The 22481-nt window shown below is 36.7% G+C and overlaps 2 protein-coding genes across 3 annotated transcripts; both read left to right on the forward strand.

Annotated features, from left to right (window-relative positions):
- The first annotated feature begins 306 nt into the window (after nt 1-306).
- Nucleotides 307-6462, forward strand: LOC121889974 (protein PFF0380w-like). The gene is made up of 4 exons (XM_042402222.1): nt 307-312; nt 377-1620; nt 1745-1824; nt 4840-6462. Exons 1-3 carry the CDS (start codon nt 307-309, stop codon nt 1791-1793), a joined length of 1299 nt encoding a protein of 432 aa, XP_042258156.1. The 3' UTR covers nt 1794-1824; nt 4840-6462.
- Nucleotides 6463-9726: 3264 nt separating this feature from the next.
- Nucleotides 9727-21790, forward strand: LOC121888884 (mucin-17-like). 2 transcript variants are annotated; one of them, XM_042400452.1, is made up of 11 exons: nt 9727-9845; nt 10348-10529; nt 10812-10952; nt 11989-12127; nt 12541-12718; nt 13679-13820; nt 15640-15783; nt 16537-16589; nt 16698-17771; nt 17896-17975; nt 20333-21790. In XM_042400452.1, exons 1-11 carry the CDS (start codon nt 9729-9731, stop codon nt 20438-20440), a joined length of 2358 nt encoding a protein of 785 aa, XP_042256386.1. In that variant the 5' UTR covers nt 9727-9728; the 3' UTR covers nt 20441-21790. The 2 variants fall into 2 exon arrangements, with proteins under 2 accessions (XP_042256386.1, XP_042256387.1); XM_042400453.1 differs by lacking the exon at nt 10812-10952.
- The last annotated feature ends 691 nt before the right edge of the window (nt 21791-22481 follow it).

The following is a 22481-nucleotide window of genomic DNA, read 5'->3' on the forward strand; positions in this document are numbered from 1 at the left end:
TGCGATAGCAAGTTTTGTCCCATCTGCAAGAGTAGCCATAAATAAAATTAACTGTTGAGCACTGTATGTATGGACACTTACATCTGCATTACATTTCTCTCGAACAAAAAACTGTCTGTTAAAATATTTAAAAATAATTTGCAACATCATTTTGTAAATAAGCTACAGTATTGATTTATCTCCACAGTTCAGCCAAATATCACTCGGAGTTTAGATGTGTCATTGTGACCGTTGGAACTGGTGAGTAGAGCTCTTCCCTGTTTTTTCATGTTTTAAATTCCATTGATGATTTCCTGAATTAATAAAATGAATGTATAATCTATCTTTTATATTCACTTTTGTTTACAGAACGAATAACCACTACACCAACTAAAAGTACAACCACCATTCCCTCTACTACTACACCACAAAAGACAACCACTTTTTCTTGGACAACTACACCACAAACCACAACACCCAACAATACATCTACTACACAAAGTTCAACATATGTCCCCTCTACAACTGCAAGTGCAACCACTTTTTCTTCGACAACTACACCACAAACCACAACACCCAACAATACATCTACTACACAAAGTTTAACAATCATCCCCTCTACAACTGCAAGTGCAACCACTTTTTCTTCGACAACTACACCACAAACCACAACACTCAACAACACATCTACTACACAAACTTCAACAAACGTCTCCTCTACAACTGCAACCAATTTTTATTCGACAACTACACCACAGACTGCAACACCCAACAATACATCTACTACACAAAGTTCAGCAAATGTCTCCTCTACAACTGCAAGTGCAACCAATTTTTCTTCGACAACTACACCACAAACCACAACACCCAACTATACATCTACTACACAAAGTTCAATAAACGTCTCATCTACAACTGCAAGTGCAACCAATTTTTCTTCGACAACTACACCACAAACCACAACACCCAACGATACATCTACTACACAAAGTTCAACAAACGTCTCCTCTACAACTGCAAGTGCAACCACTTTTTCTTCAACAACTGCACCACACACTGCAACACACAACAATACATCTACTACACAAAGTTCAACAAATGTCCCCTCTACAACTGCAAGTGCAACCACTTTTTCTTCGACAACTACACCACAAACCACAACACTCAACAACACATCTACTACACAAACTTCAACAAACGTCTCCTCTACAACTGCAACCAATTTTTCTTCGACAACTACACCGCAGATTGCAACACCCAACAATACATCTACTACACAAAGTTCAACAAACGTCTCTTCTACAACTGCAAGTGCAACCAATTTTTCTTCGACAACTACACCACAAACCACAACACCCAACAATACATCTACTACACAAAGTTCAACAAACGTCTCCTCTACAACTGCAAGTGCAACCAATTTTTCTTCAACAACTGCACCACACACTGCAACACACAACAATACATCCACTACACAAAGTTCAACAAATGTCTCCTCTACAACTGCAAGTGCAACCAATTTTTCTTCAGCAACTGCACCACAGACCGCAACACCAAACAATACATCTATTACACAAAGTTCAATAAGTCCACATTCAGTTGCTTCACCTCAAGACACAACTCTCGACATCTCAAACAACTGTGAGTATGACGAATGATGATGTTTTAACCATCACTGAGTGGCCTATGAATGTATTTTATTACTGTATTACTTAGTTTCAGCACCCCTCTGGCCTTCATTGTAATGTAGCCATTGTGTTTCTAGTTGTTGTAGGTCTGAATATGAGGATTTCCTCTTCATCTTCACTATCTGAGGACTACATCAGAAATACTGTCATACAACAGGTAAATCTCTTCTCATCCAATCATGTCAAAGCATCAGATGGATGCTGTGGATATCTTATTTACTGATATACTGATATAGAATTTGTAACAAATACATGAATAAACAAGGGTAGGTGCCAACGTGTGTCATTTGAGAGACAATGTCATGTAACATATGCCTGCACACTAACCATAACAATCACAATCTTTTAAGTTAAAGGTGCAGTGTGTGGACTTAGTGGCAACTAGTGGAACAGACTTGGCAGAAATGGAATATAATATTCATAAGTTTGTTTTAATTAGTGTATAATCACCTGAAAATAAGAAGCCTTTAGAAGTCTTTGAAGAAGTCATAAGAAGTCTTAGTCTTTGGAGCCATTTCTAAACAGACTAACGTGCCCATACTCTTCATGATGAAGGAACGTGTGATCCAGTGTAGTGACGTGGCTCATTGACATGTTTTAATCATTTTTGGATGCTTAAATTTGTGAAATGAGGAAGCTTGAACAAGGTAGAACTGACGTACAGTAAATCTGTGGTGTTTTGAACAGCAGCCAGAAGCCATCAATCATATTACAAAGCTGACAGATGTGTTCGATTGTGCAGAGTGCAGTTCCACAAGATAGTGATTATAGCTGAAATGTAATTGTTTTTCTGTTAGTGAACCTATTTGATGTGTTTGTTTGACAAACTGGGACCAAAGACAGCTGTTTCCATTGAAAAAGAGTGAGCTGGTGAATCTGTTGGAGCCAGAAAGGGTAGATGGGAATGTCATTACTACCATAACTACTAGCACTGGTACTAATACTGTTCTTCTAGTTGTCATAAGTCTGAAAGTGAAGTTTTCTTGCTCTTACTACTTGACTGCTACAACAACCACAATTATTACTTTGGCTACTTTTATTAGTGTCTGTATTACCCATAGTGATTAGAGACGTCTGGCAATGTACCAGTACTACTGTCAATTACATAATAGTAGCACTGGTACATTGCCAGACTTCTCTCATCACTATGTTTGCAATGCAGCAGAAATGTCTGTTAGAAATAACTTCTTTTTGAAATTGATCAAACCAGAGCACACAAGCTCATTGAGGCACATAGAAATATTTTTCACACTACAAATGAACAGAACAATATGGTATTTTGAAGGTCAGTGCTGATATTTTTTATTTTGAAAGTCAGTGCAGCTAACAGACAATATGTTGTAATTTTAAAACGGAAATAAAATATGCCTTTATAAATTGCAGAGTGTGGCACCAAAAATACAATCACAGGCACCAACGTAGATGGTTAAAAGTAGAAAGCCTTCAATAAATATGGGCTCATACTGTACATCATTAAAAAAAAGTGTACACTTCCCATCATCTTGGTGTCAGCATATTTTTAGGGACCGAGCCCAAAAGGCAGAGGACTACTGTAAAACAGTAGTCCTCGCCTAAGGGCGAGGACCCTATTGTTTTTCGTGGCCCGTAGGAATGTCGTAGAGAGATCAAACCAAAACTCTCAACTAACTCAAAATTATTTGTCTCATCAAGACCTACAAATCATACGCTGACACCCCTGACCTAAATCCAACAGGAAGTCCACAATCAGCCTTTCAAAATAAGACTTTGCCCCAATTTTGGACCCCGAACAAACGCTATCTCCTCCGAGGGCGTTAATGGTATCTGCTTCAAACTTTGATACATGACTTATGACACTGTGCTGAAAAAAAGTTGTTAAAAACTTTGTAATAACTGACCAGTTTGGATTTTGTAAGCCCTGAAAGTTGCATGTGCCAAATCACACCTTACAAAGTAAACCAATGGGGATCTATGGGCATGAACTTTGTGTCAAACAAAGGCTCCTGACTTCTTAACTATAAGTCTGACCACTTTCAAACCTGTATCAATGGATTCACCACAAAATTTCCTACTAAAAAATGATTTTTAATATAAGATGTAGCCAAAGTCATGGGATTTATGAGGAGATTTCACAAAAAGTGTACTCTAAAATCCTCCTCTCCAACTGCTCCTGATGATGTCACTCCCACAGTGCTGTGAAACATTCCGCAATACACACTCATTATAAAATCACAGGAGGAACAAGAAAAGACTTTAAAACTCACACTCTAATATCTCAAAAACAATAAAAGATAGAAAAAACATGTAAATTCAAGATTTGTAGGTCAAAGTCTCGTGACTCATTTAAAGTTCAAATGAAGACTGTATCTAAAACTATGTGGAGGCAGTAAATGTTCAAAAAGGTGTGGGTTCACTCACACTCTCCATTCAAATCAAACTTTGACCAGGTGATGTGGGTTAAAAGTCTTTCCTTTTCTAAAAATAGACTTGATGAAAATTAGGAAAATAATTTGTTTGACAAACTCATCAAGAGTTTTCAATTTACTAATTGAAATTCAAGTGAATGGGTCCAAAATTTGCATGATTTTGATGACACAGGTGTGAGCAAGACAGACATGTCTCACCCTGCAGAAAATTCTCATCCTGTCAATCAATCTTTCAAAATAAAAGCACACCATACTTGTAATAAATATCTCTCATTTTTAAAAAGCAAAATGATCTGATCCCGACGGGCCAGAGTGTGAGGTCCCGACCAACACTGCTTGCAGCTTTAAAACCAACTTAAAGATTTTTAATCTTTAAGTTGGTTTTCATCATTACACAAAATTTTAAATTGGAAAGAAAAAAGTAATGTTTTGATGAGTTCTTAGAGCACTGAAACTCCAGTCAAGCCCTTCATTTAAGCCAAAACTGGTGTTGTTAACAGCTCTTCAAGGCAGGGAGACCAAACCTCAGGGGGGTACCAAGAACTTGGTTGAATTTACCACACATACACAATATATTGATGTCAGTATCCATCCAAGATCAAAAGGGTCATGAGAGAATGTTTCATATAAGCACAGTATAGTTTTGTTCCTCCTGACTGAAAACAAATGTTGTTCAGAGTAATCTGTATCAGTTCTGCCACATCATAATATCATATCTCAGATAACAGTGATCATATTTCAGCACCACTTTTTGTTCCCCTCTCCAGCTTAAGGATGAACTGGTGAGACGTGGGCTGCCATCAGACATCTCTCTACGCCTGGTGAGCAGCATGAAGCTGGAAGTCAGCAACACAACTGCTGGTGGTTCATTGTGAAACTCTACTGACCCCTGCAGGGAAGTTTTGTTTTCAGTTGTCTGACATTTACTGAACTAATATCAGTCATTTTCTACAGTTTTTTATTGTTGTTGTTGTTTTGTTTTGTTTTTTACAGTAATTTTAGTTTTTGAAAAGAAATGTGAATATTTTTTTAGCATAATGTTTGCAGTTTAGATGTACAGCCTGTGTGTGAGCAGAAATTAGCAACACACATAACATTATTTTTACTCACTATTTTTAATATAGAGCATTCTTTTGAATTAGATAATCAAATTGATTAGTCAACCACTTTATTACTCTTCTGTTTGTGTATAAAATAATAATGATTCAGATGGCTTCCATGTTTCAAATAACACAACATCATTGTGCATGCTCACACTTTTAATTACAGTGAAACAATTTATTATCAGTATTTAAAATTATATGGTGCAACTGAATTGAGTATTTAAAATCTAAACAATGCGAGAAAGTGCAATCAACTGCTTTCTATTTGTAGCATACAGTCAGACACCAAACCTCACAGAGAGATTTAGGGATGTTAAATCTGCTTGGAGGAAATAAATGTATAACACATTTTCTCCCCTTAAAGTCAGGGTCCTTTATTCTGCTCCTTCTGGCTGTTTTTCCTCCAATAGGTTGGCAACCTTCAAAGACACAAACTACTTAAGCCTGTGGTTGTAATGGCTTTATGTATGAATGTAAAAACATGTTTCTGCTGAAGAATTTTTTAAAAAGTTTTTATTTTGCTAACCAACAACTGTCTTCAGTGTTTTTGCTGCTGTTGCTGTTGATTTTGTGTACACCATGGACCTATTTGTGGCCACAAATTGCAAGTACTGGATAGCACACATTGAATTTTCTTTGACTTCCCAACTTTCATCATTGTAAGGCGAACGTACTGAGTTAAAATGTTGTGTAAAAACAGCTGAAGTAGAACAGTCTTTTAAAGGACCAGTATGTAGGATTTAGTGGCATCTAGAGGTGAGGTTGCAGATTGCAACCAACTGATAACACCTCCCCAGGCCATGTACTGTACCATCCTCCACCTCCCCAGACCTGTCATCCTCAAACTGTCCACCAGATGCCCTCAGACTTTCCCTCCTTTCCCCATCGACACAGCTGTTCCCACTTCACTCATCAGTCCTGCAGTTACCTCACCTACTCCACCCATCCTCACCTGCAACTCATTCCTTCATCAGCCACTTACTTCATATACTGGCCCAGATCCTTTTTTTTCCCTTGTCAGTTCATTATTGATGTCATGTTGCTTTTTGTCAGTGCTTTCGGGGTTTGTTTTCGGTTACCTGGACCTGTACAATATCTGCACCTACTTGCCTGTCTGGACTTCTCCATATCTCATCCCTGCACCTCTGTGGATTTAATACTACTGCTATTTAGACTGTTTGGACTTGCTACTCATGCCTGTGAGCTTTTGTATCTTCACTTTTGACAATAAATTTACTGAACTGTCCATGCCTGACTGTATAGTCTGCTTTTGGGTCCCTACCCTGCTGCCTGATACACACCACCTGTGACAATTTTTATTCTTTCTTCTGGCTCCAAACTAGTTGTACATGTACTGAACACCCGGTTTCCTGGATTGATAAAGCTAATATATAATCAATCTTTAATTTTCAATTTTGTTTATGGACCCGACAACTAACACAACTGCATCCACTCATTCAACAACTACAGTAACAACTACACCAGAAACCATAATCACAACACCAACTGTCATACCCACACAAATTACGACTGTTGCCTTTACAACAACACCAACAGCAACAACAAGTACCCAAAGTCCTACGATTGTAAGTATGACAAATGTATGTTTCATGCTGTGATCATCCATGTGATGTCTATAAGTAGGAACAAGAGGTAAAAACGATGAAAACAGACGTCACAACATCAGTTGCTGCATTGTTTTCCCTGAACTTGACACTGTATATCATATTTGATATCAAGAGTCATAGAATCATCACTGTATGAGGGTTCCATTTTATTTTCTGGACAAAAAAATCCCCATTTGCATTGGTGTGCAGGTTTTCTATTTATATCAAGTTTTGTTCAGATGATTTTTTTTTAAAAGAGGAATTTGGATGTGCTTAAAGTTTGTACCTGGTATATAATCTCCTTTACTCAATTTCAGCACCCCATATTGTGTAATAACTAGAGTAGTCATTTTTCTATTGAAAACAGTTCAAAGATGTAAAAAACAAAAATATGTAATGATGTGGCTGAGTTCAAAGCATATAGGCCCAACATCTATGGAATGTCCTGTTAATCTATCCGTAAGCTAACAATTATTACTCTTTGCTAATGTAAACACTGCTTAAGTTAAAAAGTAGTGCTGACACCCATTGTCCACTGGGTGGCAGCACAGGATGACTGGATAGGTGGTGTCTGGTGAGGATCCCTGGTGTCTGGTAACTGGATAGGTGGTGTGCAGTTTGGGTAGGGTTTTGAATTAAAGGGCTCTCCATACCCACTTTCCATTCAGGTTTAGTTTCAAAAGTGAGCGGGACACAGTAATGTTATCTCAAATGTTTAACAACCCACCTTTGTTTTTGTATAGAAATTTAAAAAACCAAAGGTGGATCATAAAACATTTAAGATTTGGGACACTGTAAGATAAGATTCAAGAGAGTCAATATGTTTTATTGTCCCATGCCTGCTATTATTATTATTATTATATTTCTATTATTATTATTGTTGTTGTTGCTGTGCTTCTCTGTCTCTTTCTCCCCTCTCCCCCTCCCTCTTTCTCTCTCAACCAAACCAGTGCTGCTCAAGATTTCCTGCCATTAAAGGGAAGTTTTCTTTTGCTGCTGTTGCCAAGTGCTTGTTCATGGGGGAATGTTGGGTGTCTGTAAATTATAGAGTACAGTCTAGACCTGCTCTATGTGAAAAGTGCCCTGAGATAACTTCTGTTGTGATTTGGCGCTATATAAATAAAATTGACTTGACTAGACTTGACTTGACTTGACTTGACTTGACATGCACAGCAACACAGCGGGTGGCAACAATGAAGGCAGTGAAATTTGGCCTCTTTTCATATCTTAAAATATATAATAAAATGAGAGAGAAGAGGAAGATAAGAGAGAGACGAGATAAAATATATACAAATATACATTATATTGCACATTAGTTGGTGCAAAGGTGCAACATTGCACATAAATGGTAAATATATAAATACGTGTACTGCACATAAGTGATGGGAGATAAATACTTCTGCTAAATATATAAATATTGTATAGTGGGGAAAAGAGTGTGTGTGTTTGGTGGGGGGTGAGTAAGTGTATAGGAGAAAAAGAGAGAGAGAGTGTGTGTGTGTGTGTGTGTGTGTGTGTGTGTGTGTGTGTGTGTGTGTGTGTGTGTGTGTGTGCGTGTTAGATAAGATAAGACTTTATTAAGTTCTAGAGAGAATATTTGCATGTTACAGCAGTGCAGGAAACAAGGAAACAGAACTAGGAGTACCGTAATAAACACAACAAAATAAAAAGTCAAGTTAATTAAATCGATATACATTATAATATTATTATACATTATAAACATTATATAAATATTACAATACTTAGACTATATATGACCTGACTTGTGGGTTTTAAAAATAGAAGTTGTGCAAAATACTGTATGTGCAGAAGTAATGGTTCTTATAGACATAGCTTAAGTTATACATGTATATGTTATATAGGTGAAGTAATGAATAAAAAATAAATTAAATATGCAGTAGCTTTACCTATACACACACACACACACACACACACACACACACACACACACACACTTGGGTATATATATATATATATATATATCAGTCAAAAGTACAGAATCTCCAAAAGTCCCCATACACACATACATACATTATATATATAAATGCGCATATGTTTTTTGTTTTGTTTTTTACCTTGAAATCATTGAAAACAGAGGTTTCTGGATTGAATTACATTTTCTCACGCCAACCTTTGCATTTTTAGACACAGTGGCATTTTCTTTTGAACGCACACTAAGAACTGGTCCCTCCACCCTATCAGACTTTTGATGGTAATGGTTTTCAGACATGTGTCTACCCAGGTGCTGATTCTTTTCAGATGGTTCATTGTTCATTGTTGGGACACAAATTTGACTGTCTTTCTTTGCTCCAGACTAAGTTTTGGAATCAGTCCAGCTACCAATGAAGTGATTTTCCTCATAGTAATAACAGCCAGAAGCCTCTGATATTTAAGACAAAAACTTTTAAACTTTTAACATCACATCTAATCCAGGGCCCAAGGTGAGTGGTAATTAGTTTGTGGTAATTTCGTGCCTCTGAAGCATATACAAACTAAAATTTGCCTAGTCAAATTTAGTCAAATTATCACAGCCTAACTGAGATACAGCAAACCTGGGGAAGATTAGTGTTCCAGTGTAGAAAACTGTCAGCGATATCCTTTCATATGCTCTCAACATCAACAGCTCCCAATTCACCAGTGGTGCAGTCAGACCAGTCATCAAAGAGATGTTTTTTTTGGATGAGATGGTAGATTTCTATCTTCTGTTTACATTAATGTTTCTCTTTATATTTGTCAATTCTAATCATAAACTTTTAACCAGGACATGAGACATTTCCTTATTCCAGACCTTGTGTATTGTTTGCTTTCAATCTAATCATTCTTCCGTGTAGGTCACAGATAAATAAAAAGGGAGTGAGAGAGTGAAAAGAGGCTGTCTTTGGAAGTACATGGGTTAGTGTTGGTATTCATTTATCATCTTTCTGTAGTGTGGTGATTATATTCACTATGTTGCACCTTCTGCTGCTGCTGCTGCTGCTGGTTTGCAGCTCCCAGGCCAGTCATTTTTATGGGACAGTGATGACCTACTACCCAAAAAACACTCACGCAGATGGATCTGTCACGGTACGTACATTTTCTTTCTAATCCAAGTTGTTCACCTTTTGAAAATGCAATAAGAAGAACTTTGACAGCACATAAACTTGTGACAGTGTCCTGTAAATAAGTTTGACCTTTAAGGAATAGAAACAGAAAAAACAATATTTCTGGGATTTGGGTAATTATATAATTATTCAAAAATAAACTGTACAATAAAGGATTCAAATTAGATTTTTTTTTTTCCAAAAAATGATTCACAGACTTTTGAAAACATCTTTCCTTGAGGTTCTTGTTGTTTTTAATCACCCGCATAAAACAATGTGATTTCTCTGTTTGGAAACCAGATCTTGTGATACTTATCCTGTTATCTCAAGAAAACAATATAGATAATTTTATTAAGATACTTTTGTATATCAGCAGGTTCACAGATAAATGTCCTCAAAGTATCATCTTTTCCCAAGTTAACATCCCTTTTGTATCATGGCTGTTGTCATTAATGCCATAACATCTCTTCATTATAATACTACAGGTGGTAGTTCGCTATAAGTCAAACTCTCACTCTTGCACAAAAGAAGCGTGGACGTGCCTCAGCGGGAATTGTGGAAATGAGAGCTTAGTGACGGGCAACATCGACGAGGAGAGCGGTGCATGGTGTCAGACAGAGGGAATCTCAACTCGGCTGGTTCCCAGCAACGCTCCGTTTCAGCTGGTGTGAGTGTACTTTGTAAAAATTTTAATTGGTAAAGTCCATCCATCCGTTGTTTCACGGCAGGCCAAACATTGTCATTTTCGAATTGTCACTGAAGGCCACCTCCACCTGGAATCCAAACCACCTCCACACTTTGGTGGAGGTGGTTTGGATTTTTTTTTTTCATGCCAAAGGTCAGTGTTGATGTGCTGGTGCCTCCTGGAAAGCCAATTATTTATTTACACATGGATACAGGTTCTGTGCAGCAAAATAATAACTGATTTTTCCATGAACTTCCACCAAAGGTTGGCGGGCAATAGCTGGATAAACAATACTAAAAATAACATTGAATATTGGAGAGCTGTGACTCTGGTGGAACTGAGGAACCGGTCAGACACCGGCCAAGCCAACACATCACCACAGACTACCATACTGCCTGTTGCGAGGTAAGCCTACTCACTGTTTTCCTTTATTAATTACTGTATGTATTTAAACAATTTTGCTGGGTCACATTTTGCTATCAAAATATATTTAGCACTTCAGTAACTTACATAGCCTGGTAAGCAACGAGGTCAGATTGATGGTGTTTGTGTTTTCATTTGAAAACAGCTGTTTATTCCATCAAACAATATAAATTTGTCATCCCTCAGAGATGTTTATACTGTGGTAGCTATCCTTTAGTATCTCTGGGTGTTGCAAATCAATGAACAGAACTTTAAATGCATTATTGGATTTTTCATTTGATTAAATAATATGTGTAAATGCTGCATTAATTAAAAAAACATTCAAAAACAAAAAGATATATCTATAGATACCAATTTCACAATATAAAAATGTGTGCTAATGTATTCTGCAGCTCAAGTATCACCTCCAGCATTCTTTGCTATAGTTTATGTCATAGGGTGAACTTCGTAGGGTTTTTTATTTTATCCCCGAGATTGAAACTTGTTATGCACAAAAGAAGGTATTAAAAATGACAGCTTTATGGGCAAACACCTTTTAAAGGGGAAATCTGTTGACTTGTGTTTAAGTTCAAGCCTAAATTCAAAAAGGTGCATGGTAGTTTCCTGGAGAAAAACATTTAAGAAAAAGTAATTAAGGTTCCATAGAATTCAATTAGAATGTCATTCACTAGACTGACAGTTGACCTTTACCTTTATCTCATTAAAAACAGGTCTGACATGTATTTTGGCACAGGTTGGCTGCCTGAAAAATGCCTTACATGGAAACTCATGCACAATGCCAAACAGTCTCTCTCTCAAATTCAAATTCAAATTCAAATTCAAATTCAAATAAGCTTTATTGGCATGACAGATCAGAAACCTATATTGCCAAAGCAGTACAAAAAATTGTAAACGTTGACGGATGATTAATATTTACACAATAATATGTAAATATCAACAATATAATTAAATACAATATTATAAAAGGCATTTAAAAAAATTCTCTCTCTCTCTCTGTCACACACACACACTCTCTCAGAGTTCCTTCAAACTGTCTGAGAGATTTCAACCTTTTGGCGTTCGACCCTGATGGAGATGAGGTTAAATGCAGATATGGAAATGACACATTACAAGAGTGTAACCCCTGCACACCACCGTCTGTTCTCAACCTCTCATCAGTGAGTAGCCATTGTCTACATCAACTCTTATGTAAGTGAATCTCATGTTTTATAACAAACTGGGCAGATACTGATGCAACAGACACTAGCGCTTGAAGATGACACCATTATAATCCAAGTCAACATATTTGGGGCAAATAAGTAAAGTCAGTCCAAAAAACACATATTTATCGTGGTTTTCAAGTGAGAATACAATTTATGAAAACACCATTATATCAATGGTGAACAGCCTTGTTGTGTGGAGACCACATTGTTCCAGTTTTCCAAACTGAAAACAAGTAAAAAAACGAAAGCTGATCATAATTTTGACTGGTGTTAAAATAGCTTTATAGCCTTAATTTTATTACATGAACTGAACTAGTGGTTTTGAGGTTGTCTCTAATTTTCTCTGACTCTGGTTTATTCTTTTGCAGTCTTGTACTCTGTCATTCAGCCCCACCAGTAGCAGTAATGAAGGTGCGTACGTCGTGCAGCTGGTGATGGAGGACTTTCCCAGAGAGACGATCAAACTGATTCAAACCAATGGTTCACAGGAGGTGAAAACTACCAGCAATGCTATCAGCAAAATACCTGTCCAGTTTGCATTAAAGGGTAAGATTTGATGTTTTGATAGCCTGGATTTATAGCCTGGATGGCAATGTTTGTCTGTCGGTCGGTAGGTCCACCTCTTTGGTTCAGACTGAAATATCTCAATAACTGCTTACTGTACAAATGTTCGTGGTTTCCAGAAAATTAATCCTAATGACTTTCGTGATTCCCTGACTTTTCTTCTAGCGCCACCATGAGGTTGACATTTGTGGTGTGAAATGTCTCAACAACTATGGGATGGATTGTCAAGAATTTTGCTACAGACATTTATATATAACCCCATCATCAGGCCAAAATTTCATTTTGTCCAATATTTTAGTTTATGACCAAATACCTGCAAAACTAATGACATTCACATCAGCCTCAGCTGTACTTTGTTTTTCATGCTAATTAGCAAATGTTAGCATGGTGAAATGCTAAAGGAAGATGATAAACAAGGTAAACATTATACTAGCAAAACATAAGCATGTTATCACGCTGACATTAAATGTCTAAGCCATAGACTCTTAAGGGGACAGTATGCTTTGACAGAACTGCTTTTAAGGTGGCCAAACAGCTTTGGAAATGCCTACCCTCCACCCACACTTTGGCCGATATCGGAATTAGGAGGGCTTTGACAATTTCTGTAGTTTTCCGAATCTGACAATCCAATATTCACACCCACTTCACGCTATGGTTGGCCTGTTCTTGGGACGTGAGAAAGGAGTCAGGATTTAACTTCTCTCTCAAGCGCTGTTTTTTATTTCTTTAAACAACTGTTTCCGTCCAGGAGAAACTGTCTGAAAATGTGCATGCTTGTAGCACTAGAGGCAACACAATGGGATCACCAGTTATTAGGATTCATCTTCTGGGGGACAAACAACATTTTATGGCAATCCATCCAACAGTTGCCAAGATATTGTAGTCCAGACCAAAATGGTAGATTGACTAATGGACAGACCAACCTTTTCTTTATTGTTCCAGTGGATCCTGTGGTGCCATCCTGCACAGAGGGGATCTACCTGCCCAAGTTCCTGCCTCCAACCCCAGCCAACAGAGCTCAACTGTACACCCCTGCCAGTCAGACCCTGGAAATCAGAATCAATGCACAAGCAAATAACTCCACGTAAGTCAAAAGAAAACACTTTTAAAAGGATTTAGAAATATAAATATAAAATACGACAGGCAAATGATCTCCTGTGGAACACTCTCTGATTAGACAAGAAGTAGTTATCCATGTTTGGTGCACAAGGAATCTGATCTGTTGTGTTGTGTAACCCCAGTGCCAATACACAAGGCTGGTTTGACAAGAGTGCAACAGTACCAGTTGTATAGTGATGTTAGGATGTCTGGATTTTAACCACATCACAGCACTGAGACAGCTCTTGTTAAGGTCTTCAGTGACATCCACTTAAAAACAAACAGTTGCAGAATTTCAGTCTTAGTATTACTAGATCTCAGTGCTACATTCAGCATTGTCGACTACAACATATTACTAGATGGGAAAACTGGATGGGACCAAACCGGTGTGAATTTTTACTGAAAAAGCAGGAGCCACTTTGTGTCTATAGGTAATTACACATCTGAGAGGACAAAAATGACATGCAGAGTTCCCCAAGGCTCCATTCTGGGGCCTCTTCTGTTTAACATCTACATGCTCCTACAGGCTCAGATTATGGAAAACAACAAAATATGTTACCATAATTATGCAGACGACACACAAATTTACATAACCATATCACCAGGGGACCATAATCCCATACAAGCACTGAGTAAGTGCATTGAACAAATCAACGATTGGGTGTACCAGAATTTTCTTCAATTAGACAAAGACAAAACTGAAGTAATTGTTTTTGGAGCCAAGAAAGAACGACTAAAAGTGGAATAACTTCTCCATGCGTTTATCTTCAGTAGACTTGACTACTACAAGAAAGTCTTTACAGGTGTCCTTAAAAAATCAATCAGACCACTGCAGCTGATTTAGAACACTGCTGCTCAAGTCCTCACTAAGACTAAGAAAGTGGATCACATCACTGCAGTTCTGAGGTCTTTACACTGGCTTCCTGTTTGTCAAACAATTGATTTCAAAATACTGCTGTTGGATTGTAAAGCACTGAATGGTTTAGGACCAAAATACAATTCTGATCTTCTACAACTTTATGAACCTTCCAGACCTCTCTGGTCATCTGGGACAGATCTGCCTTCAATCCCAAAGTCAAAACTAAACATGAGCAGGGAGTGTTCAGATTTATGCTCCACATATCTGAACAAACTCCCAGAAAACTGCAGGTCTGCTGCAACTCTCAGTTCTTTTAAATCAAGGCTGATGACTTTTCTGTTTGCCACTGCCTTGATTAAATCAAATTTGAGGCTTTTGATTCGTTTCCTGCACTGCACTGTAACTTTAATTCTCATATTTGATCTATCTTATGCTATATAAGCTTATTTTTATTTTGGATTCTCCCGACTCTTTATTAATTATTTTTTATTGTATTTAAATGTTGCTTTATGTGTTGCTTTTGCACTTTGTTTTAATGCTTTTAATGTTTTATGTGAAACACTGAGCTCGTTGTTAAATGTGCTATACAAATAAACTTGCGTCGCCTTGCCTTACAGACAGTAGGTTAATTAGAAACAACAGTATGCATTCAAAGCCAAAATAATACCTGAAATACTTCCTACAATACATTGTGTGTAAGCACCTGCTGACTTTGCACCATGATTCAGAATTAGTTTCACAAGTGTAGAGTTTTAAAGGCTAATAATGGTTAGCTCATTTGACTCAACTGTCATGAAGGAAACAAAATTAAAGAGAAAGCCGAGTCAGATGCCAAAGCGACAATCATGCCATCACGGAAAACAACTTTACTCCATTCGTGGGTGGGGAGGATTTGGAAATGTGTATTTAACTTGACAAGCCTTTTTTTCTCTTCTCTTTGTTACAGGATCTCTGAGCTGCTGTTCAGCGGGCCACACAACATAGATGAGACTACATTGGGAACAGGACAGTTCATCCTGAGATGGACACCGTCTGAGAGTGAAAATGGAAAAAGCTACCCTGTCTGTTTTGTCGTCCAGGCAAAGTTGAAGTCAGTCCCATGAACATTATCCTTTAGAAAAGTATATGGAATAACTGTAGAAGTACCTTAATTAAGAACTAAACTGTGTTGCTTACAAAATACATTTCAGGTCATTAATGCATACATTCAGATATTATAAAAGAAAGGTGTTTTAGGGAATGTTATCAGTTGAGAGAGTAGCATTATCTGTTTTAATTTTTACTTTTTCCTTCAAAATTCACTCATAACATTACTTCTGTGTAGTCTTGGTTATTGAACTTTAAAGGAATAATTTCACATTTTGTGAAGATTGATACCACTGTTATGTCTGTACAGCAAATACGAAGCTACAGCCAGGAAATTAGTTTAGCTCAGCATAATGACTAAAAACTGATGGGAACCAGCTAGCCTGGCTCTGTCTGAAGGTAGAAAACTTCTAATGCTCATGAATTAACACATTAGATCTTGTTTAACTGGTACAAAAATTAATGTGTAAAAAATAAATTTGAGTGATATCAATCTCCTCATCTAACACTCAGAGAGAAAGCGTATTTCACAAAATGTCAAACTATTCCTTTAAAATGGAAGAATGTTTGCGATAGCAAGTTTTGTCACATCTGCAAGAGTAGCCATAAATAAAATTAACTGTTGAGCACTGTATGTATGGACACTTACATCTGCATTACATTTCTCTCTTGAACAAAAAACTGTCTGTTAAAATATTTAAAAATAATTTGCAACATCATTTTGTAAATAAGCTACAGTATTGATTTATCTCCACAGTTCAGCCAAATATCACTCGGAGTTTAGATGTGTCATTGTGACCGTTGGAACTGGTGAGTAGAGCTCTTCCCTGTTTCTTCATGTTTTAAATTCCATTGATGATTTCCTGAATTAATAAAATGAATGTATAATCCATCTTTTATATTCACTTTTGTTTACAGAACCAATAACTACTACACCAACTAAAAGTACAACCATCATTCCCTCTACTACTACACCACAAAAGACAACCACTTTTTCTTGGACAACTACACCACAAACCACAACACCCAATGATATATCTACTACACAAAGTTCAACAAATGTCCCCTCTACAACTGCAAGTGCAACCACTTTTTCTTCGACAACTACACCACAAACCACAACACCCAATGATACATCTACTACACAAAGTTTAACAAACGTCCCCTCTACAACTGCAAGTGCAACCAATTTTTCTTCAACAACTGCACCACAGACTGCAACACCCAACAATACATCTACAACACAAAGTTCAACAAATGTCTCCTCTACAACTGCAAGTGCAACCAATTTTTCTTCAGCAACTGCACCACAGACCGCAACACTCAACAACACATCTACTACACAAACTTCAACAAACGTCTCCTCTACAACTGCAACCAATTTTTCTTCGACAACTACAACACAAATCACAACACCCAACAATACATCTACTACACAAAGTTTAACAAACATCCCCTCTACAACTGCAAGTGCAACCACTTTTTCTTCGACAACTACACCACAAACCACAACACCCAATGATACATCTACTACACAAAGTTCAACAAACGTCCCCTCTACAACTGCAAGTGCAACCAATTTTTCTTCAGCAACTGCACCACAGACCGCAACACTCAACAACACATCTACTACACAAACTTCAACAAACGTCTCCTCTACAACTGCAACCAATTTTTCTTCGACAACTACAACACAAATCACAACACCCAACAATACATCTACTACACAAAGTTTAACAAACATCCCCTCTACAACTGCAAGTGCAACCACTTTTTCTTCGACAACTACACCACAAACCACAACACCCAATGATACATCTACTACACAAAGTTCAACAAACGTCCCCTCTACAACTGCAAGTGCAACCAATTTTTCTTCAGCAACTGCACCACAGACCGCAACACCAAACAATACATCTATTACACAAAGTTCAACAAGTCCACATTCAGTTGCTAAACCTCAAGACACAACTCTCAACATCTCAAACAACTGTGAGTATGACGAATGATGATGTTTTAACCATCACTGAGTGGCCTGTGAATGTATTTTATTACTGTATTACTTAGTTTCAGCACCCTTCTGGCCTTCATTGTAATGTAGCCATTGTGTTTCTAGTTGTTGTAGGTCTGAATATGAGGATTTCCTCTTCATCTCCACTATCTGAGGACTACATCAGAAATACTGTCATACAGCAGGTAAATCTCTTCTCATCCAATCGTGTCAAAGCATCAGATGGATGCTGTGGATATCTTATTTACTGATATACTGATATAGAATTTGTAACAAATACATGAATAAACAAGGGTAGGTACCAACGTGTGTCATTTGAGAGACAATGTCATGTAACATATGCCTGCACACTAACGATAAATATCACAATCTTTTAAGTTAAAGGTGCAGTGTGTGGACTTAGTGGCAACTAGTGGAACAGACTTGGCAGAAATGGAATATAATATTCATAAGTTTGTTTTAATTAGTGTATAATCACCTGAAAATAAGAAGCCTTTAGAAGTCTTTGAAGAAGTCATAAGAAGTCTTAGTCTTTGGAGCCGTTTCTAAACAGACTAACGTGCCCATACTCTTCATGATGAAGGAACGTGTGATCCAGTGTAGTGGCGTGGCTCATTGACACGTTTTTAATTACATAATAGTAGCACTGGTACATTGCCAGACTTCTCTCATCACTATGTTTGCAATGCAGCAGAAATGTCTTTTAGAAATAACTTCTTTTTGAGATTGATCAAACCAGAGCACACAAGCTCATTGAGGCACATAGAAATATTTTTCACATTACAAATGAACAGTACAATATGGTATTTTGAAGGTCAGTGCTGATATTTTTTGTTTTGAAAGTCAGTGCTACTAACAGACAATATGTTGTAAATTTAAAAAGGAAATAAAATATGCCTTTATAAATTGCAGAGTGTGGCACCAAAAATCCAATCACAGGCACCAACGTAGATGATTAAAAGTAGAAAGCCTTCAATAAATATGGGCTCATACTGTACATCATTAAAAAAAGTGTACACTTCCCGTCATCTTGGTGTCAGCATATTTTTAGGGACCGAGCCCAAAAGGCAGAGGACTACTGTAAAACAGTACCTAAATCCAACAGGAAGTCCACAATCAGCCTTTCAAAATAAGACTTTGCCCCAATTTTGGACCCCGAACAAACGCTATCTCCTCCGAGGGTGTTAATGGTATCTGCTTCAAACTTTGATACATGACTTATGACACTGTGCTGAAAAAAAGTTGTTAAAAACTTTGTAATAACTGACCGGTTTGGATTCTGTAAGCCCTGAAAGTTGCAGTGCCAAATCACACCTTACAATGTAAACCAATGGGGATCTATGGGCATGAACTTTGTGTCAAACAAAGGCTCCTGACATCTAAACTATAAGTCTGACCATGTTCAAACCTGTATCAATGGATTCACCACAAAATTTCCTACTACAAAATGATTTTTAATGTAAGATGTAACCAAAGTCATGGGATTTATGAGGAGATTTCACAAAAAGTGTACTCTAAAATCCTCCTCTCCAACTGCTCCTGATGATGTCACTCCCACAGTGCTGTGAAACATTCCGCAATACACACTCATTATAAAATCACAGGAGGAGCAAGAAAAGACTTTAAAACTCACACTCTAATATCTCAAAAACAATAAAAGATAGAAAAAACATGTAAATTCAAGATTTGTAGGTCAAAGTCTCATGACACACTCAAAGTTCAAATGAAGACTGTATCTAAAACTATGTGGAAGCAGTAAATGTTCATAAAGGTGTGGGTTCGCTCACATTCTCCATTCAAATCAAACTTTGACCAGGTGATGTGGGTTAAAAGTCTTTCCTTTTCTAAAAATAGACTTGATGAAAATTAGGAAAATAATTTGTTTGACAAACTCATCAAGAGTTTTCAATTTACTAATTGAAATTCGAATGAATGGGCCCACAACTTGCATGATTTTGATGACACAGGTGTGAGCAAGACAGACATGTCTCACCCTGCAGAAAATTCTCATCCTGTCAATCAATCTTTCAAAATAAAAGCACACCACACAATATCCCTCATTTTTAAAAAGCAAAATGATCTGATCCCGACGGGCCAGAGTGCGAGGTTCCAACCAACACTGCTTGCAGCTTTAATTTGTGTTGATCTTTAAGTTGGTTTTCATTATTACACAAAATTTCAAATTGGAAAGAAAAAAGTAATGTTTCAATGAGTTCTTAGAGCACTGAAACTCAAGTCAGCCCTTCATTTAAGCCAAAACTGGTGTTGTTAACAGCTCTTCAAGGCAGGGAGACCAAACCTCGGGGGGGTACCAAGAACTTGGTTGAATTTACCACACATACACAATATATTGATGTCAGTATCCATCTGAGATCAAAAGTGTCAAGAGAGAATGTTTCATATAAGCACAGTATAGTTTTGTTCCTCCTGACTGAAAACAAAAGTTGTTCAGAGTAATCTGTATCAGTTCTGCCACATCATAATATCATATCTCAGATAACAGTGATCATATTTCAGCACCACTTTTTGTTCCCCTCTCCAGCTTAAGGATGAACTGGTGAGACGTGGGCTGCCATCAGACATCTCTCTACGCCTGGTGAGCAGCATGAAGCTGGAAGTCAGCAACACAACTGCTGGTGGTTCATTGTGAAACTCTACTGACCCCTGAAGGGAAGTTTTGTTTTCAGTTGTCTGACATTTACTGAACTAATATCAGTCATTTTTCTACTGTTTTTTATTGTTGTTGTTGCTTTGTTTTTGTTTTTTTTTACAGTAGTTTTAGTTTTTGAAAAGAAATGTTTAAGTATCTTTGAAAATGACCATTAACTTTTGTTTGTTTTGTTTAGTTCTATGTGCCGTCTAGATATTGATGCTGTCATATGTTGGAAATGTTCCATTGATATTAAAAGAAATGTTAATAAAGCCAAATATCTAAGGAAATTAACTTTCATTTGTCCCTCATAAGATTAAAGTTACTACAAGGAACTTTTAACTGGTTATGAAACAGTGTCATGAAGCCTCTGTATGACCAACATAAGCAGACGAGACCATCAGAGAGAAGATTGGCCATTTCTATATAATTATTCTGTCTAATTCTATTCCCTGCGAAATCAGATGAAATGATTTATGGCACACAGACCGGAAGAGCCTTTGTGTTTAGATTACATTTTTCATTGTAGCGTGAGGGAGTAAAGACATTACTAAGACGAGGGGAGGCTATTCTCTTCATTTGATAAAGTCAAAAGTAAAGTTGGCTTCCCAATTCATTTTAAAAAGAGAGAAGAAGACAGAGAGAGAGAAAGCGTTGGTGGTCGAGTGAGCTAGCTAAAGCACAAATAAACACTCCCACACCTCCACACAACCCTTCGAAAAGATGCCACATTGCCGGATTTGGTGGTGAATGCATCCTTAAATTTACACGTACAGTTCAAAAGTATAATCAAGTGTGTTCCAAAAGCCATTTCAAGTTGAATTTGTTAATTTGGATATTAGTTTGTTTGTTGATTTGTAATGTCTAATGTTTAAATATTCAAATTAGGGCTGAACAGTATATCAATGTTTTATCAATGTCATGATATAAGACTGCATATCGTCTGGAATTTTGGATACCATAATATTGTGATAAAGCATAAGAGTTATCTTTTTCTTTTACTCATTTTAACCCTTTAAAACCTGGATTGATGTCAGATTTCTTGTGTTTAAATGCTTGTGAAAGGCTGCGTTCAGATGCCTTTTTTACGAGCTTAAAAGGATGCATTGCAATAAAGGGTACAGTTTTTCGTATTAATTTTTTATTAGACTTTTGTAGCCATTTTATTATTTGTTTCTACTTGCTTGGTCATCTGATCTAAATTGTTAAGTATTGTTCATCAAAAATTTAATTGTGGAAATATTTTGTGAAAGAACCAATATATCACAATATTGGTATTAGGTCAAAAATGTCATATTGGATATTGTCCATATCACTCAGCCCTTGTTCAGATTTTCCATTGCAAGTTCATTCTGCTTTACTATTTTAATTTATTTAATTATTTATTTTTTAATATGTATTACATATTTGTATTAAATATTATTTTTGTTTTTATTAGTTTGTATGCATATTTTATTTATTTATATACAAAATGCGTGTTGTTTTTCTTCTTCTTTTTATTATTACTTATCATTATTATTATTATTTGTATCTTGGATGGTTTGATATGTTTTAAGAGATTGGTTTGTCAGCTTTTGATTGCAAATTATGTCCCATTGCAGATTAATTATGCTTTACCATTTAAATATATTTGAATTTTTTTGTTATATTTCTTTAATTTAGTGTATATATGTATGTGTGTTTATGTAGCGTGTGTGAGAGAACAGGTACGGTTCCTTTCTTTTTTTTTTATTGTATTATAGAATAAGCTGTTCCAACAGAAAAAAAACATTTTAGAGATTGATTTGTCATCTTTTTTTTAAATTTTGTGTTGTGAAGGGATTTATATCAATAAAAAAGAAAAAAGGACCTCTGGTGTAATTTTTAATTTGTATTGTTAAATATTTTCATATTGTTGCTACAGGCATTAAGTTTTAATTCTATGGTATAACATCTGTTGGGGGGGTCTCCTGCAAATTTTCATTATTTCATTGTTTATTTCAGTGTTTAAAGTTATTATGCAGACAAATCTTATTCTACTTTAATAAGAATTCATTTTTGC

This window comes from Thunnus maccoyii, chromosome 22 (assembly GCF_910596095.1).
Source record: "Thunnus maccoyii chromosome 22, fThuMac1.1, whole genome shotgun sequence".
NCBI lineage: Eukaryota > Metazoa > Chordata > Actinopteri > Scombriformes > Scombridae > Thunnus > Thunnus maccoyii.

Coding starts and splice junctions, on each gene's coding strand:
- LOC121889974 (XM_042402222.1), top strand. Junction 1,621..1,744: donor TCTCGACATCTCAAACAACT/GTGAGTATGACG, acceptor TTGTGTTTCTAG/TTGTTGTAGGTCTGAATATG.
- LOC121888884 (XM_042400452.1), top strand. CDS start 9,729: ATGTTGCACCTTCTGCTGCTGCTGCTGCTGCTGGTTTGCAGCTCCCAG. Junction 10,530..10,811: donor AACGCTCCGTTTCAGCTGGT/GTGAGTGTACTT, acceptor CTTCCACCAAAG/GTTGGCGGGCAATAGCTGGA. Junction 12,719..13,678: donor TGTCCAGTTTGCATTAAAGG/GTAAGATTTGAT, acceptor TTATTGTTCCAG/TGGATCCTGTGGTGCCATCC.